At 32.6% G+C, this 20,083-nt stretch overlaps 3 protein-coding genes across 3 annotated transcripts in view; 2 read left to right on the plus strand and 1 right to left on the minus strand.

The window, feature by feature from the left end:
* Window positions 1-3,361: 3,361 nt before the first annotated feature.
* HELRODRAFT_98385 (hypothetical protein) lies at window positions 3,362-7,604 on the plus strand (the record flags this gene model as incomplete). Its single annotated transcript, XM_009015949.1, has 6 exons — window positions 3,362-3,548; window positions 3,972-4,082; window positions 4,798-4,846; window positions 6,669-6,752; window positions 6,849-7,292; window positions 7,537-7,604. Coding segments are annotated over exons 2-6 (744 nt in total), but the record flags the coding sequence as incomplete, so codon positions are not given.
* Window positions 7,605-11,318: 3,714 nt separating this feature from the next.
* Window positions 11,319-14,361, minus strand: HELRODRAFT_76167 (hypothetical protein; the record flags this gene model as incomplete). Its single annotated transcript, XM_009015950.1, has 5 exons — window positions 11,319-11,476; window positions 12,043-12,256; window positions 13,002-13,177; window positions 13,361-13,535; window positions 14,089-14,361. The coding sequence occupies 5 exons, from the start codon at window positions 14,359-14,361 to the stop codon at window positions 11,319-11,321; spliced, it is 996 nt and encodes a 331-aa protein (XP_009014198.1).
* A 1,161-nt stretch (window positions 14,362-15,522) lies between these two features.
* The window catches only part of HELRODRAFT_170136 (hypothetical protein), a gene marked incomplete at both ends in the record, with an annotated part of 6,907 nt that continues 2,346 nt past the window's right edge, over window positions 15,523-20,083 (plus strand). The window contains one exon of the mRNA XM_009015951.1: window positions 15,523-15,871. Coding sequence (XP_009014199.1) covers window positions 15,523-15,871 — 349 coding nt within the window. The remainder of the gene's footprint in view (window positions 15,872-20,083) is intronic.

Raw genomic sequence — 20,083 nt, forward strand, 5'->3', positions numbered from 1 at the left:
GGTCATTCGCCATCTTGTCAAAATAAAATTATATATTTGTTGTTACTTCGATGCCTCCCAGTTCCATACCTGAAATTTTAAATTACGAAATTCTTCATAGAGAGTTTTGAAAAAATTAAAGCCGAACTCAAGTTATTGTTTTAGAAAATTAAGAGAAGACACTAGTTTGTTTGGTTTTTAAGATATTCAGCTAGGTTCTTTGGTAAATAAATGAATAAATAAATTTGAAAACCTTAGCAAACAAATTATGAAACTGTTTGTTTTTTTAGCATATGCGTGCGTGTGCATTGTAATAGTGAAAGAGCCTGCAACAATAAATAATAAACAACAACAACAAATAATAATAATAAATAATGAACAATAACAACAAACAACGATAAACAATGAACAGCAACAACAACAAAAATTAAACCGCAACAACAACAAACAACAGTAAATAATAAACAGCAACAACAACAACAAATAATAATAATGAACAATAACAACAACAACAACAACGATAAAAAATAAACAACAACAAACATCGCGCAACAGCAAAAGCATATAAAGCTGCAATCACCAACACTGTAAATGAATGAATGAATGGTTGAATAAATTGATGAAAAACATTTAATCAATCATATTTCTCTTCCTTTACCTTCTGTAGAACAAACAATACAGATGATGTTGTACTACTGAGTTGTTGTTGCTGGCATTGTATATTACATTAATTATATCTAACTACATTTTAATAACGGATGTTCCAATGTAAAACAAACGATCACTTCAACTGATAACAAAAAGACCAACAACTTGCACATTCTCACATTCTACAGGTCCAAAAAGTGGACACACACATACTCTGTGTTGTTCTCCATAACATTTCCATGAAATAAATACGAAACTCGCGAATAAGCACACACACACACCACACTCGCACGCACACACACATATAGGATGTGAATCATTGGAATGACCTTGAGTTTGATGGAGGTCAAGGAGTTTCCATCCATCACCGGCAACGAGAACTTCCACGTATTGTTCATATTCAAATATTAGTATTTATCAGTCACGTGCGCATTCATTGGTATTGTTTTGTATGCGGTGTATTCGGAAAAAGGTTTATATATTGTTCTGCATATTGTTTGTATATAGCTTTGTAATATTTGTTTGTATTTTGCTTTGTAATATTTGTTTGTATATTGCTTTGTAATATTTGTTTGTATATTGCTTTGTGTTATTTGTTTGTATATTGCTTTGTATATTGTTTGTATATTATTTGTATATGGCTTTGTATAATGTTTGTATATTGCTTTGTATTATTTGTTGCTGTTTCGTTGTGTTATACTTTGTAGTTTTTGTTTCGTGAATGTATTAGTGTATAATCTGGCCGTAAGTTTTGTTCATTCTGTTTATAGTCTGGTAACTTCGGCATCGTCATTTTGTTCTATTCTACAATTCTCTATAAACTCCTGTTTGACATGTTTAATACTGCATACAGTGTATAGAACTTAATAATTCATAATCATTACATAATAAGATTCCTTCCATGCTAACACCCAATGATCATAAATTCAGAAAGCATTGCTCTAAGTTCTCAGCTGGTTATGACTTATTTTCAAAACATAGCATTCAGGGTTCCTCTATTGCAATCCCACAAATCATTTAAATAATGGAGATAATTTATATTTAAAATCCAGTTCAACACCATTTTGTGTGTGTAGTGAATTATTTTAAATTTAAATTTAATTTTAATTCTTAATTGCAATCATGATGCGATCAAATTAATTAAAAACTAACAAGAACACAGTTGATTAGATTTCCCGCCTAAAATCACCAGCGCCATCTTTGCAGACGTTGTCGTCATCGCCATGAAGACACGTGACCACATCCTGTCGACCAATAGGAAATCACTTGTTCGTTCTTTGATGTTCCTTTTCAAACCATTCATTTTTTAGATGATCAATTGAACAACAAATCAAAGAAACAAACACACAAACACAACCTGAAACATGCACACACACACACACAACACACAATACACACACACACACTACACACACACACACATCACTACAACACAACGATTCACAATGAAGGACCCATGAAAATATAAAGTGACTCAAGATAAACATTATTTGAAACAAGAACACATCAACTTACAAATTGCAACATAAAAACAATGAAAAATTCACAACACAATAATAATAACAACAGCAACAACGATATAAACAACATCAACAACAACACATAACGAACAATACATCAACATTAACAACAACAACACATAACGAACTATACAACAACAACACATAACGAACAATACAACAACTTCAACAACAACAATGTTGATGTTGTGGTGATTTTGTTGATGTTGTGATGATGTTGATGTTGTAATGAAATTGATGTTGCAATGATGCTGTTGTTGTAATGTTGTTGTTGTGTAATGTTATTGTTATTGTTGTGATGATGTTGTTGTTGTGATGATGTTGTTGTTGTGATGATCAGAGAAGCTCCATGTTGCGTGTGAGCAGTCATGCATGAAGATTAAAAATGATTTTTTGTTGTCTCCGTCTGCTTGGCTGGTTGATAGCTGGTTGGGTGTCATCTTTTTTGCTTTAATGTTGTTTTGCTGTTGTGTTTATAGTTGTTTTTTGCTTGTTTGTTGCTGTTGTTGTTGTTATTACTTTTTGTGGTTTTAAATTGATGCGTTGTTACAATATTTTCCATTTTTAAAGAATTTGTAGCTAACTTTAGAGGGGTTAAATGTGAGAAAGTGCTAAGTAGACAGAAGGGACGCAAGCAAATAGGATGCCAACAGAAACCGTAATGTTGGCGATATGACCTTTATTATATGTGACATTGCACGAATATGTTCCAAATTTAAGGAATTTAATAACGTTCATTCACTCCCGAACGTGTTAAATTTTTGCTTTATTAATTTATGGAGGCGAAGGCAAAATAATCTCAGATGTTTTTCTTGAAGAAATTAATCTTTTTGATGCACACATTTGTTGAGTGGGACCTGTTATGGCTTATCTTAACAAATCTGTAAAAGATCTCCTTACAAATTTTATTTTAATTCTTTCTAAATAACAAAAAACTTATTTCAAATTATAAAGAATAATGAATAATTTGTGAGATTTAAGCAACCAATCAAAAGAGAGATGAACTGTCAATCATTCATCGCTAAACTCCGCCCCCGTTATTATCATTGGAAGGTCAAAGTTCAAGGTCACGCCTTCTTTTATTGTTCATCAGGTTCATCTAGCGTATTGTTGTAGTTGTTGCGCTGTAGTTGTCGCATGTGATTTTTCCATCTCTTCTTATGTTAATACAAGAGCCACAGAGCATACACAGATGTTGAACTGATTTCAGCGGATAAATATTCAACATTTACTAATCTCGTTGTTTTATTATTACTACTACTACTATCACTATTACTAGCAAATTTCATTTCACCAGTTGAAATATTCTATTCTCAGTTTAATTTAAAAATATTAACGTTTGAATGTTTGTTGGGTCTTTGGGATTTTGTTTGTACAACTGGCACGTTACTAAGTTACCAAGTTAGTTGGCTGGTTGGTTGATTGGTTGATTGATTGGTTGATTGATTGATTGATTGATTGATTGATTGATTGATTGATTGATTGATTGATTGATTGATTGATTGATTGATTGATTGATTGATTGATTGATTGATTGATTGATTGATTGATTGATTGATTGATTGATTGTTTAGCTGGTTGATTGGTTGGTTAGTTGGTTAATTGGTTGGTGGGCTGGTTGATTGGATGGTTGGTAGGTGGGTTGGTTGGTTGATTGGTTAGTTGGTTGGATACAATTCAACAACTATAGAATGAAAGCAGCATGATTTCGTTAATCTTGTTGCATATAGTTTATAAGCATAGCATTCACTCTGTAATGTTAACTAAACACAATGGAACCAAATTATATTGAAGTGAATTTCGAAGTGTATTTGCCATCATTAGGCAGGCGTAAATGAAGCGAAGACTGCACGATCGAGTCGATTATGATGATGATGCCCTCACAGGTGGTGATGATGATGATGACAGCTATTCCCTCAATGGAAAGTGTACAGGGCAAGTTTTAGCGCGCGCGTGTGTGTGTGCGCGTGTGTTTGTGTGCTTGTGTGCGTGTGTGTGTGCGTGTGTGTGTGTGTATGATGATATTACCGGCTGATATGTGGTGTAGTTTGGTGTAGGGTGGTGTGATATGTGGCTATGTGTGGTGTGGTGTGGGATGTTTGTTTGGGCTGTTTTTAGATTTTTAGTGGTTGGTGATGCTTCATTTTGTTGGCATGTTCACAAGTTTCAATGTTTGTTTTGCTGTCAGACTTGATCTGATCTGTGACACAACCGCCATCGGTCAATCATTTCATTAATTGATTAACTAAACAATTAATTAATTAATTAATTAATTAAAACAACGCAAACACAAATAATGTTTAGCAATAACTTCGATGCTAAATTTGAATAAAACTCGTAAATAAGGATGAAAAGCATGCGAAAAATACTCCATCTGGTTAGATAAGAATCTATGTACATTATGCAATATCGGTGAAACATTTCAAACAATATAATGATCAATGGCTAAAATCTCATATTATTTATTCTTTTTGATTATTTTTAAGATTATTAAAATAATTAAATTAATTTTAACTGAAAATGAAATCACTCATGCATTCTTGCCACACGTCATCAAACTCCATCGTAACAAACGATTCGATACGAAATTACTTATTCGATACGAAACTGCACACACCGTATAAAACGAAACGAAACATCAACCGCATAGCTCTCCGACACAAAGTTGCCTCATTCCCGATAGAAAGAAAAGAAGAGGGGTAAGTAAGGGTAATGGTAGTGGTGATGATAATGAGTGATGACGGTAATAATGATGATGATGATTGGGCCATGGTCGGAATGGTGGTGATGATGTCAAAGTGATAATGGGGATCCTAGTGATGATAACGAGAATGCAAAAAAATACATTAGGATCATTCCTTGCCAAATTTATCATTAAAAAAGTTTAAGGTTGTCCATATCATGTCTTTGCAAAAATTAAAAAATTTGTTAGCAGATATTTTCTACTTACTGCCAGGGTAAAAATTATTTTTCAAGTTTTCATGATTTTCGTGGCACTGCCTTCTAATTTTCAGATGGGTTTTTCCAAAAAAATAATTAGAATATCTCTATGAAGTTTTTTTAACGATGAAATAAATACACAAGGGTAGCTAATGTTAATGGTTCATAAAGGTGGCAGGTGTTCGGCTGACGAACAATTACTTTTTTGTAAATTAAATAAATAAATTAGGAGCTTTATCATGAAACTGATGTCGCCATGCTGGAAATGCTGCGTTGTTATTGTTAATAGCATCAGTTAGAAACAAACAGCTGACTGAAAACAACACATCTGACCAGTTTGAACTTCAATTGTTCAGTTCACTGTGACACGAGGGAGCAAGCTGACTGACCTCTGACCTTTATTCTCTTTTACTTCAACCACCACACCACTGTTGACTAACTTTTATTTCAACGTTGATCATCATTCGTTCTGACCTGGCATCGTTAATTAATGAGTAATTAATTAGTTGTTTTATATCAAACAGAAGCAACCACAAGCGATCGAACAATTTTATGAATTTTTCATCAACTGATTTTTTGGCTTGTAGTTTTTGTTTGAGTGTTTGCCGCGGGTGTAATTTCGAGTTTATATTTTTGGAAAAAGCACAATTTGAATTTTTGGATAATTATTTCACATCTTTTTAGTTTTGGTTTGATGCTATTTTATGGATTTACTAAAGTTAAAATTTTGTTCATTGTTTATATTTATGGTTGTTAGGAAATCTTACTCACTTCTAATTCAACACCTAAAATAAGGACGGCAAATGATGAACTATAGTTGGTGTTGGTTGGTGTTCATACCGCAGTAGGAGTTGGATGTAAATTAAATCTTCGCAAACGTCGGAAATGGTGGTTTACTAAAATTTACATTAGTGAAATCTCGCTACATTTCAACAGGATCATAAATATGGAAAAGGAACTGAATCAAATAGTCCTAATTTGTCATAGGCCATCCATATGATAGTAATTTGACATTTTTTATGAAACGTAAGCCTGACGTATTTCAGATACAAATAACAACATGTAAATGCATGCATGTAACAGGCATGCAGACAAGCAAGCAACCAACCACCAACAGGCACATATAGCAGGGAGAAACAACTAACAAACAATACACTAAGTAGGAAAGTAATTCCTTGATAAGAACGGTCAATATGAATGTATTTATGATGATGGTATCATGTTACGTGTCAGTTATTCGCATAAATAAATGATCTATTCCATCTTGATTGAAGTGGATGGGGTCTTCCTTTTCATTTCTTCATTCATTTCATTTGTTCACGTTCTCAGCGGTGAGCATCTTTTTGTTTCTTGATTCACTTCTTGGTTTTTAAACGTACAAGTGCATTTGTTCCTTCGTTTGTTTTCCGTCTGATGAACTCCTTTGTTTCTACTTGTCAACGGTCGGATCACCTAGCTCCGTTTAAAAGAACAAATTTCAACAAAATTAAAACAATTAATTTACATTTTAAAACATGTTATTCCGTATAAACAATTGATGTTTTCAATGAACGCTGTTGACGAGACGAAAACTTTTTGAAGATAATTGAGAAGAAGCGGCGAGATCGAATCAACCAATGTCTCATGGAGCTCAAAAGATTGGTCCCTGCCGCTTTCGAGAAGCAGGTCCTACAATTTTTCGTTTTTTTTCAAACAATTTTTGATGTTTTTATGCAACAACTCAAAAAGTGTCATTTAAAATTGCAAATTTTTAAATTGCAGGGTTCAACAAAACTGGAAAAAGCGGAGATTTTGAAAATGACAGTGGACCACTTGAAGATGACCCAGGCAACAACAGCCAACAACAGCACCAGCAGCAACAACATAAACAAAGATAAAAAATTCTGCAAAGGTGGGTTGATAGAGAGCAGTGCTTCAACAAGTGTTAATTACAAACTGCTTGGCTACCACGAGTGTGCCAGTGAGGTAGCCAGGTACCTGACGACCTACGAGGGTCTGGGCTCGCAAGATCCACTCTGCGTCAGATTGCTCAATCATCTCAACTACTACGTCACACAACAACAACAACACCATCAACAGCATCAACAACATCACAAGTATAATCATCATCAGTTACATGTACCAAAATTGCATTTCCAACACACAATCAGCAACAACAACCGATCGTCACTGTTGTCCGTGGCCACCTCTGAGAACACTCAATTGGTTAGTTTTGTGTGTACCACGTTTCTTTATTGATGAGTAAATAATCGATCCAACCAGTGAATGCTGCTTTAATTTGATTTGTGAAAAATTAAACACTTTTAATTTTTTAAACAATTTTTTTAGCAAGAACTCTTTTTCTTGTTTGTCATTTTAAACCGATAAAAAATATTTAATTGTCCATTTTTTCAGTTGAAACGACAATAATAAAATTTATTTGAAAAAAATTAACTTTTACGCACAGCAGCAGGTTCAATCGGGACTGGGCTACTGGGACCAGCCACCAACTCGCCCCATTGCAAACCGGCCCTACACTCACATTCCACACAACTTCACTTCCAGCAACACCACATCATATTTGGAGCCTTCTTCTTCGTCTTCATCACTTTCCTACTCCTACTTCCCACCAATCACAACTTCTGCCAGAAGTTCAAAGGTCAATGACATCTTCAAACAGTTTATTGGAGCCAGTTGTGCCGACAACAAAACGAATACCAATATTTTAAAAAGTGAATTGTCTGGGCTTGAACTTTATGCTGACAGTCTCGTCAACAGTAATAACAACAGTGATAACATCAACAGCAACAACAACAACAACAATGACAGCAACAACAACATCAACAGCCACAACAATATTAGCAAAAGCGACATCAACAGTAGTTTCCAAAAACCATCGGACAAGAAGTTCGATGAGACCTTTCAACTGCTACAAAGTGCAAATTGTTCCTTGTTAAACTTGCACGATACAACGCCACTAGTGAACAACAACTTCTTCAGCAACAACTTCCTGAACAGCAATCACACCATCAACAACAACCACAACCAAAACATTAGCCATAAGGACAACACGAACCTTCAGCAATCTCTTGAAACTTCTCAGTACCCCTACGCTCCAGCTGGATATTTTTTTTCACCCCCTCCTCCTCCATCATCGACCACTTCGTCCACCTCATCCTCCATCTTTCAATATTTGAAGCCCTATCGACCCTGGGGCACTCAACTGGCTCTCTATTAAACTTTATAGGAAATTAACTCTTGCGATAGACCGATATAAAGTCAATAATATCAATATGTCAATAATAGTTTATCAAATTTTTAGAGGTTCGTTGCTTCGAGCCACCATCAATTAATTTTTTGCTCTGATTTGTTTTAAAAAGTACGCTAAACTTCGAGTTGGTTAAGTTTATTTATTCTTAGAGTTAGAAAAAACATGAAATAAAACATTAACTTAATGACAATAAATTAATAAGCACGGCCAATAAAAATATAAAAGCAACATGTTGGAAGGCATGGAACCGCAGCAACACAACAATCTTTTTACTCATACATACACACAACACACACACTCCACACACACGTACACACACACGTACACACACACTCACAACACACAGCCTCAACCCAAACACACACACGTACACACACGCGCGACCAAACACAAAATCACAAAGACACACAGCACAATGTCCTGTATGTTGTGCATGTTACATAGTTTGGAATGAGCACTTTTACTGCCTGCTTGTAAGTGATGTGTTTGAAGAATGATTCTTTTGGCGTTCAATAATTAATGGGCTTCTTCGCTTTTCTTGCTCATCATCATCATCACCGTTGTCGTCATCATCATCACTATCATCATCATTATTTTCATTTCTACTCACCATTGTAAAGTATAAGTTAGTAAAAAGCGATGCTTACCTCTTCATTTCATTTTATTCTTCCATTAATTTAAAACAACAATCATTATCAAGACACATAACACGCAAGCACATGAACGCAAGAACATGTAAAAACACACACAAACATCATGCACAGTCACACACAGAAGCACACACGCGCACGCATAAGCACGCACAAAACATTCAAACATCATAAAGATGGAGGACACACACACACACACGCACACACACGCACACACAAACACATGCAGAAGTTTACAAAAAAGCTCTTTAATGGAAGACACACGAGTGTATATTGTGTTGCAAATTTTGATGTGCGCACCTACAAATCACGACGCATTGTCTCAGTAGTCAGATTGGATGATCGCCTCAATTGTTTTTTATGACGGAGCTCAAAGAGAAGAAGACACTGTCACGTGGGTCGTTCACGTGATCGAGTCCTTCCATACAAATGAATTATGTTTCCACTACTTGTCTCCTGTTCTCACGTACACACGTTTGAACATCAGGCATAAATATACACACGCCAACACGTACATGAAGGCGCGCTTTTGTTGCTAATTTCGAAAGTAAACCATTTTTCTCGCTAATTCTCATTTTAAAAGTTAACTTCTAATTGAAATAAAATAAATTTTTGTAACAAGTAAACTTGTGATTTTACCTTATTTGTGATATTGTAATATATATATATATATATATATATATATATATATATATATATATATATATATATATATATATATATATATATATATATATATGAGGGTTCCATGTTATTTAGAACTTTATTTTCTTTTATTTTGATGGAATCCATCTGCATGATCCACGAAATAAACTTTAAAAATGCATTGCAGCCCATCTATTGAAGAAGGTCGCATATTATTCTTACCAACGCAAACCACACCTTGCCAGCCGTCCAACCAGCCCACCTACTCAACGGTACGATCATCTGCACATACATGTAGAGTTGTAGGCGCTTGCTTTTATCTACACGTGTGCAGCATTCGAATGTGTTTAACATATTTTTTGGAAAAATATGTATTTCTGTAATTATCTTATTTTGGTTTAATTTATTTGACGACAAAAGCAACATTTTATCCAAAGTTAAGAATTTAAAGGAGATGAATTGTATTGATTCGTCTAGGGTGTAGGAATCTTTGTTTATTGTCGTAAGTATTGTCAATAAAACTAGAACTTAGTTATATAGATAACCAATGACATTTGAAGTTTGGATAATAATTTTGATAACTTGTAGCAAAGTTTTACAAATATGCTTTTATTTTTGTTCATCAAGTTTAAATAATGTCAACAGACTAAAACGTGATGAACGCAACAACCGATTGTCGGCTTTTATGCTTTTTCACAGATGATATCAGCGATCAGGTCAGACAACCTGTTTATCATTTCGCTAAAAAATTACTCCATGCAATTTACAAATAGTCTTAGCAAATGCTTAACTTTTTAGTGGCGTTTTTGTTAACATTCGTAAAAACTTGCAGAATTTTTTTAAAAAGTTCATTCACTAGAGAAGTATGATAGGTAACTGATTTGACAGATTCGTGTCAAATAGTAATCTAATTTCAAGAATAAAAAAGAATTCAAATTTCATACCAAATCCGAACGTTAACACCTGGTAAAAAGCTCCTACTTCTTAACGTCAAACAGTTTTTTGAAAGATTAATTAGTGTTGTAATGTATGTAAATAATAATGTAAATATCGAGTTTCAAAATGTTATTTGGTTGCACCTATCAAACTTGAATTGAAAAATTTGAAAAAAAATTGTTAGAACGTCAGTGTGAAATATCATATTTTTGTAAATTTCTCTTCACCGTAAGTTTGAAACTTCGATTTACAGACTGTTAAAAGGTTGGATCAAATGATGTTTGATATTGTCACCTATCTACATGTCATTTGAAGTGCACTTTTGTGATTTAAATGGATGCTGAAAAATTGCTTGTGGTAATTACAATAATTATAATTACAATAATAATAATAATAATAATTATATTTATCTGCAAAACAATAACACAATAGTGCATAAGACTGCAGTTTTTAATTTCTTGAAATTATCTTATATAAAGTAATCATTAAAAATCATATAAATTCATAAACGTGGTGAAAAATTTTTGAATAAAAAAAGTTTTATAAAGTTTCACAATTGCATTTTAATTATTAATTTATAAATTATAAATTGCATTTTAATAAATTGCTGATAAATAAAAAAACAAGAGTAATGAAATCATGGAAATTAATAAGAGGAAAATGAATAATACCAATACGAATGTAAACTGAAGATGAAGTGATGGAAGGTTGGAATGTAAGATGGTGGAAAGTGGTGGAATGAGTTCGTCATCAGTTGATTTTGCTCCTTGCACAGCCGGGACACAAGATGTCGTCTGCTAATATGACGAACCCCCTATCGACCAGGCTGACGTTGCATCTGTAACAACTGAAACATCGCGCGTGCCAGTTCAGGTTCTCAAAATTTATGAACTTCATGTGCTTTGTACCTTCGGTTGAAATTTTCATTTTCCATGGTTAATTTATTTATTCGATTACTGCTACATTTGACATTTTTACTACTAACATTTGAAATGGTTAATTTTTTATGAGCAAATTTAATAAATTTTGATAAATATAGAAATATTAAATATAAAAATTTGTGACACACGAGCTTTTTCCGTAGAAGCAAAGCAAAACTGCTAACGCAGACTTTTTATATTCGAATATTTCTGAAAAATTCTAATTTTCAGCATTGCATATGTACACTCAAATTTTGTTTAAATTTGAAAGTTTCTTCAGACATCTGACAACCGATCGATACAAATGAAAAGTCTTAACATTCTAAATAGCATGAAGATCAATGGTTTCTTTTTAAAAATTAAATTGATCACTGTAAATTGCTGTGTAAAAGTTTTGAGAAATTTTCAAATTTCAACGACGGTCGAATTTTAAATTTTAAATAAATTTTATTAGTTGAAAATTTTTGGAAAAAAGTACTTGAATCACATCTCTGTAATGCACTTCTGTCAGAAAACGAAATACAAAAAATAAAAAAAAAAAAAACTAAATCAACCTTCGATGTCATGGTAGCACCTGGCACATTTCCTGAAATACTTTTTAACGTAGCAGTCGCCACAGAAAAGTTCCTTGTCCTTACAGGCGTAGTCTCCCTTGCCAGCTGACGTGGAACTGTCGAGGAGATGCTTGCCACAGACGCTGCACGAGAAGCAGTCGTGGTGCCACTGAACGTGTGTGTCAAAACATTCAACGCCTTCCGATTTTATGGCCTGTCTTGCAGCACAAGTTATGCGTGCAATTTATTACACGGAGTCATGGCTGCGTTTTGTCGTTATATCATTGTACCGAAATCTACTAATATATTTATTGTAAATGTCTTTCTGATCTTATTGAATATAGTGCTATGAATGTTATTGACGAAAAATGCACTAAGTTGTGAAATATGATCTAAGCGTTTCATAGATCTAAAAAAGCATTTGCTTCGGTCTGGTTTGAAGGGTTGTTGGTGATCTTGAAATCATCAGCACTGTTGCTTTTTTCATAAGCAACATTATTGAAATACCAAGGAGAGCAGTGAGGTTGAAAACATCATTGATCGGTGGAATAAATCTATAGCAATATGTGACTATGAAATGTTTGCGTTGCCGAAAGAAATTCTGTATTTTTAATAAGTAATTAGTAATTATCTATCAAGGCAAATTTAAAAATAATAAAAATGGCTATGGCTATTTTCTACACTGACTGGAAGCAGTAGAAATGAGATACTTCGGAAAACTGCTTGGAGTTAGTAAAGACGAAAAGTGAGAAACGAGATCACAAGAAAGTGGTTTGGAGAAAAATAAAGTGAAATACACAAAATGGTCCAAGTTAGATGACCATGAACAAAACAACCAACAGGCAACCAGAAACACAAAGTGGAAAGAAGACTGATGATGAATGATGACAATGATTAAAATGATGATGTTGATGATGGAGATAAAGATGAGGATAATGGCGATGATAATGATGACAGACCTTGCCACACTTGTGGCAGAGTTTGACATGCATCTGTTCATAGCACTCAAGACACATGAAGTCACCAGACTGAGGCAGCTGGATGAATGGGCTAGTGCTGATCGGGTAGTCGCAGCGCACGCACCGCAGACACTCCTCGTGCCAGTGGCTCTTGTCGAATTCGAACACTCGCTGACCTGTCCAAGAAAAGCTCTTCATTATATTACTAACCAAAAATTATAACGTAATAAAATTAATAAAAATAACTATTTAAACGAAATATACCTAATTAAAGAGTTGCCTGCAACTGCAACAAAAAACAACGAACGATAGTATACGTGACGATTATTACGCAATTTTGTGAAAACCTTGAAACCGACCATCTTTAAATTTTTCTTTGCACCTGAAGCATTCGAGGTTCATCTCCTTTTCATAGCAGGGAGGACATATGAGGAGGCCATCATTGAATGCGAAACATCTGTTGACCAACGAGGCTCCGCACAGCGAACAATTGAAGCAGTAGTCGTGCCAGTAAAAGTCTTTAAAGTTCATTTCCTACCGACGTTTCGTTATATTTCACGCTCATCCAATTTTATAAAATGTGGTTGGAGAGAATAAACTATGTCACGTAAAAAATAATTTAGTTAATATTAACATTACAACAATTTAAATAACATAAGTACTGCAAAAATTAAAGGTTGGTAGGCAGATTTTTTCATGGTATGATTGGTTTTCTTCTAACTTTCCAAGATGCGGCCTACCCAGAGGCAACCGGAGCTGTTGAGAAAGCATTCGTCAAGTGCGCTTTTCACCCTTTCTTTCCATATATGCAAGACTTTCAAGACATATCGGCACCGTTGTAAAACTGACGAAAGGAAACATCCCATCATGCTAGCGCCACAAAATATATGACGGACATTGCCATTCATTTTTAAGGTTATCCTCGTACAAAAAATCATTCATAATCACGAATGATAACACAAAACATGAAAACGAAACCGCTGAACTGAACAATGAACATAATCTCAAAGACAAACATGCGGTACAAACAAAGAAAAGAACTAAAAAAAACAAAGCAACAAAGAAACAAACAAAAAAACATGCAGACCATCTGATCTATTCGAATCCTCTTCTTGCAGGCATAACAGCGGTTGGCAAACTCCATTTCAAAGCACGAAATGCACAGCTTCTTCGCGTCAACGTCAACCGACTTGTAGTTCTTGAGGTTCATCTTGCACGAGTGACAGACCAGGTGCTGCTGCTGCTTCTTCCTTCCTCCACCACCATCATCGTCGTCGTTGTCGTCATTCCACTTGCCACTCTCATCACTACATTCTGACTTCTTATCATCATTCTTTTTATTGTTATTATTATTATGCATTTTAATATTATTATTAATATTAATATTGTTATTATTATTACTATTATTACTGGCGAGCATAATGCGCAATTAAAGTGTTTTTAAATTAAACTGCTGGAAAAAATAACGTAAAATTCTGCAAAAGTAAGTGAAGTTAATATTAGCAAACAAAAAATATATGCTGCACCAGAAAATGAAACTTTATTAAAAGGACAACAACAACAGAACGTCATCATTATTATTTCCACTAGAGAGAGGGGACGTTTGCACGTACGTTAGTACAAAATAAAACAAAAAATATACTCTGGCAGCGGTGGGATTCGAACCCACGCCATTACTGACTGGTGCCTAAAACCAGCGCCTTAGACCACTCGGCCACGCTACCTCAACGATTTAGTCACTTTTAATAGTGTTTATGTAATAAATAGAAACCTTTTTAAAATGTTTGGTTTGTTTTTAAAATTTTTTTGTGAGTTTGGTTATTATTGCTTATTTAAATTAAAAATTTTGTGTTTAATTTGTTGACAAAATGTAGTTTTTATTAGACAGGTTTTTTTTTAAAGTTAGGCGTTTATAAATTATTGTTCTTTGTTCGTCAAATTTTCATTGTATTCATTCATTACATTTTATGATCGTTTATCGGCGGTTCTCTTTTGATTTTTATTTTGCGAGTTGTTCGAGTTGACTAATTTTCTGATCTAATGGCCGATTAATTGTCAGATGCGGTTGTAATGTCTGATTTTTAATTAAAGATTTTAACATACGTTTTTAATAAATTAATAATTTAGTTTAATTTTTAATTTTAATATTAATAATAAATATTACATTAATATTAATAGCATTAATATTAATTAAAATTAAATTATATTTAAATTCACTTAATTATTTGTATAACATCTTTGCAGTTAGTAATGAATTTTAATTTCATCTAATCTAACTAAATATAAAAATTATTAAATTAAAAATAAAATTTTACAAAACTTTATTAATTTAATAAATTTAATTAAATAAATTATAATTTAATTAATTAATTCAACCTTAACTTTATTTCAAAATCAATCATTCATTTAAAAATTTGATTGATTCATCTTCTAATTATTTATTGTTATATAAATAATTAGATAGGATACATACACAAATACTATACTCTCTTCTCTGAAATAAAAATATTCAAAAAGTGATATGGCAAAGTTATTAAAAATCTGGTTCTACAGCTTCATCACAATCATATCATTGTTACCCGACATTAAAAAAGTTACGTGTAACGACAACTCTACTGTTGCAACAGCTAAAAAATTACCTGCTGACAACACTAAAGTTCACTACATTGTTACAACTTCACATGCAAGAACGACATCAGTTCCAGTCGTTCGCTTGTCACCAGCAACTACAACAACAACAGTGAGGACTACAACAGCTGCACTGGCAAGGACAACGCAACAGACTTCTGAGCTTTCATGTTCCTCCGTTAAAAAGTGGTGGCTCAGTAAAGGAATCGACAAGAAACATGTTTCTGACCATTCTTTGAAAAGTTTGTTGGCGTCTTCATTTTCAATTTTTATGCAATGTTATTGAAACATTTTCATGGAACAGAACAAACAATATTGATGTGGTGCATTCATTCATCGTTATATTATTCATTAAAATTAAAAACATCCAAGTGACAGACGAATGTTGATTGCAAGTTTGCAAAAATGAATATTTAGTAATGCACTTGCTTATTTGTCTATGTTATGTTCAAGTGCCGAAGTGTAAGTTCTTCATTAATAAAAAATGAATGATATGATTTTAAATTAGACAATTGAATGTGGAAACATTAACTAATGTTATGCTATAGTAGTTTTCATGTTTGAAGAAATAATTTTGTTGACGAACTTACAAACAAGGTTCTCCAGTGTTGTTTGTTAATTAAAATTATATTATTTAAAAATTGAACAAAGGTGTGGTACAATATTAAAACCTTGTTGTCTCTATATTTATGTTTTTCCTACTTTTATGATGATTGTTTCAGTTATAAAATAATAATGACCTCCATTCACACATTTGAAAGGAACTGCACAATTGCTGAACAATTGCTTTCTTTTTTCTATCAATTGCTCATTTCAATGAATTGATTTAAAACAAATTTTTTCTGTGATTTTGTTGCAAACATCTTGTTATAAAGAGTAAAATAAAGAACTTAATTTGTTTCTGTTACATGATCATCAGTATTGGTAAGGTTATCATTCATTCATCAGATTGCTTGCTGCTTGTGTAATAAAATACAATGCATGTAATCCAAAGTGTGTTTGTGAACCTCGGTCCACATATGTCAGTCATTAACAAATTTCTTTGTTATCAATGCATTTTTGTTCCTGGCTTGCTTGCTGCAGTTTATGATTTATATTCTTTTAATTTTTTCAGTCTGCTTATTTGTCAATTTTATATTTTTTCTTATTTTTGCTTTGATATCTTTGTCAATTTTTGCCTTGTAAATTTTTAGTTTATCTTTTCTTAATTATTTTTAATGTTTTCATAAATTAATGAAAGTTGCTGTGAGTTTTATATAAAGAAATTTGATGATGACGATTGATAATATTGAAAAGTTGATGTTTATAATTTGGGGATGTCATGGATTCCATTATGTTTGATGTCATAGAAAAGGAAGGATATTCCAGCAATTTATGCCTTCATATCATGAATTGTTGTATCATAAGAAGATTCATCCTTATCAATGCTTAATTGAAATGATTCCACATAATATAATATTTCAACTGATTTTAATTATCTTCCTTAAAGCTGAATGTTCCATTAGAACTTAGAGCAATTGAATTTGCATATCTACCTGACTGAATTGTTATACAGAAATATATCTGTGGAATCTTGAAGAATGTAGCTATTAATTAACAAGTGGATTATTGAGTCTGCTACCACTGTTGACAGTGGTGGTGGGGGTATTGTTTATAAATCAATCACTTCAATAACTCTATCATCTGCCTACTTAACATGTACTCATGAGCAAGGTGAACTGATGGCACAGATTGTACAGAACAATGCAGTACAGTGTAGTTGTGGCTGTCACCACCACAACCACCTATGCAATGCACCAGACCAGATTAACAAGCACTTTGTTATTATTCCTCTGATTCATATTTGCAGTTATTCCTCTCAAGAGTTTTAACTAATTTAACTCAAATTTTACTTTATCATAATTTATTTTTTAAACGTTGTTTCAAAGTCAGGCGTTGTTAAATAAATTATTAACACATTTTCAAAACATTATTTCAAGCTTGTTAGTAAGTTGAAATAATTAAAAACACATTCTAAACACATCATTTTTTTGAAATAAACAGATTTAACTTTGGCAATTAAAATAAAGCTATAAAACTGCTTGTTGGTGTGTGTTTGTTGTTGTGTTTTTGTGTGCGTGTAGTATGTATTAGGTACATGAGTACCTATTTATGTATGTATGTATGTATGTATGTATGTATGTTTATATGTATGTATCTTTGTGTGTATGTATCTTTGTATGCATGTATGCTTGTATGTATCTTTGTATATGTGTTTTATATTAGTGTAGATAATATTTTATAAATCTTTTTATTTAAAATCAGTTCTCTATGGTCAACACTCCAAGTAGTATCATTTAATTAGTAGCAAGCATGATACAGCCTTGATCACCAAATGATGACTGGCAGTTGATTAATGCAGAAAATATGAAGCCAGTTACAGAATGATTATTTGTGATTGTTGTGAAATATTTCTTATTGAGTAACCACTAACTGATAAATGATGTCAACAGACAATTGCACATGGATTGGATAAAATGGGTTATTTTTTATGAGCTGTGTTGGTGAATGATAGAATGATGTGAGGATCTGATCTGGAGATATGGCAGGAACCTAAGTTTCTTAAACTGATTGATATATTGCTGAATATTTTTCAAATACATGCATTGGAAGTGGTGTGTTTGTTATTTATTTATTTCTAGCATGATAGAACTCTTTCTAAATACCTGCTTGTCCTCTGTCATATCTTACAAATCAAATCAATTTGTTCACATTACTTAATGATTCACTTGTAAAGATAACTCATCATTATTCTCCATTTTTCAATGATTTCTCTTTTTGAAGTTTTATTTCACTTGTGGTTTTTTGCATTTTTTTTTTCATGGAGATTTTTAAAAGAAGTTTAAAATCACAATGTTGTTCTACACTGAAAGGAAATTAATTTTAGGGTCAGAAATTTTTTTTTCTTAAAATCACCATAGTCTGCGTTTCAGAGGTTTCATTAATATTTTCAAAAAACAGTCTGACAGTAAAATGCAGTTCAGTCTTTTGTTCATTCAGTAGCAACCAAATCATGCTCATCATTTCATTTCCTAATTTTAAATTGCAATTCATTTTTCTTTTTTTAAATTTTCAATTAATCGTTTTCAAGTTTTTCATTTGCAACAAAAGATGTGAATGTTTTAAAGTTCACAAAAATTCTTGTAAATTTGTAAACGTTACAGGCAGAGCCAGTTCAACAACAAATATATTTCTCAAAACATTCTTTTATTTTTTTTTTTATAAATTTTCAATTTATTCAACAGTTGTTTTATTCAGAAATAATATATTATATATAAATTGTTTTTTCATTTCGTTCTGTTAACAAGTCACTTAATTGAGCCATAGATTAAAAGCATGAACATTCAAGTGTTTACAATGTAGTTCAATGTGGATAGCAGAGTTTTCCTCTTTTTTTCTCTATTTTCTTTATGTTTTTTGATCAAACACATTGTAACAAATTGCAGTTAATGATCAGCTAATTTGCAACAGGGTTGTACATATTCACACTGATTAATATTTATTTTTGAAATTTAAAATAAGTGCGTTGAATGGTCAATAACATGAAAACATTTCTACGACTACAATCTTCAATGACTCACAAAAATTTTATTTATTGTACATACATGCTGAAGTTGTGTGAGAAGTTAATTCAATTTTTCATCATTAATAACTGGAGTGAAATGTTTTCCCTGTATGTAGCTTTATCTTTTTGGCATCTAATTATGATTTGTTATGCATGCTGGAATTACTCTATATTAAATAGTCTTCACGGGCATGCACAAAACTTGTAAGAGGATTAATCAACCTGAAGTTTATATGAATCTTATTACAAAAAAAATTTAAGATGCAAATATGATTCTCATGATTCAAATTAATAACAAAACCAGTTGCTAAGACACATCATAGGTGGTTGGATAACAATGAGGAAAAGTATCAATGGATTAATAATAATGGCAAAATGATTGATAGAAACAGAACAGAATTATGTGTTATGACATAACTGTAATAACATCCATTCATCTATGGGGTATTGGAGAAGGAGAAGAAATCATTCAAGGTTACCTACCAACCAGTTTGAAAGAAATTGTAAAGAATTGATAGGTGATTAGTCATTGGAGAAGCATTGTGTGACTTTATAATGCAACAAATACTCATGCAATGAAATGAGCAAATATGCAATACATAATTACAACACAATGTGATTTAAACTCAATTAAAACAGGCAAGGCCAAATTTGAGATCTTCAAATTTATGACTTGGTGGTTAAGGAATATATTGAGAACATTATGCAATCATCATTCAATCTAAGGATAGCCAATCTCTAGGAAGACAAAACTTTGAAAAAAAATTCACTTGTGAATCTTTTTGAATTACAATCAAACATGTCAGCACAGTTAAGCGCCACAGACTGTCAACTATGTTGTAGCAATGTA

Source organism: Helobdella robusta, assembly GCF_000326865.2.
Source record: "Helobdella robusta unplaced genomic scaffold HELROscaffold_17, whole genome shotgun sequence".
Lineage (NCBI taxonomy): Eukaryota > Metazoa > Annelida > Clitellata > Rhynchobdellida > Glossiphoniidae > Helobdella > Helobdella robusta.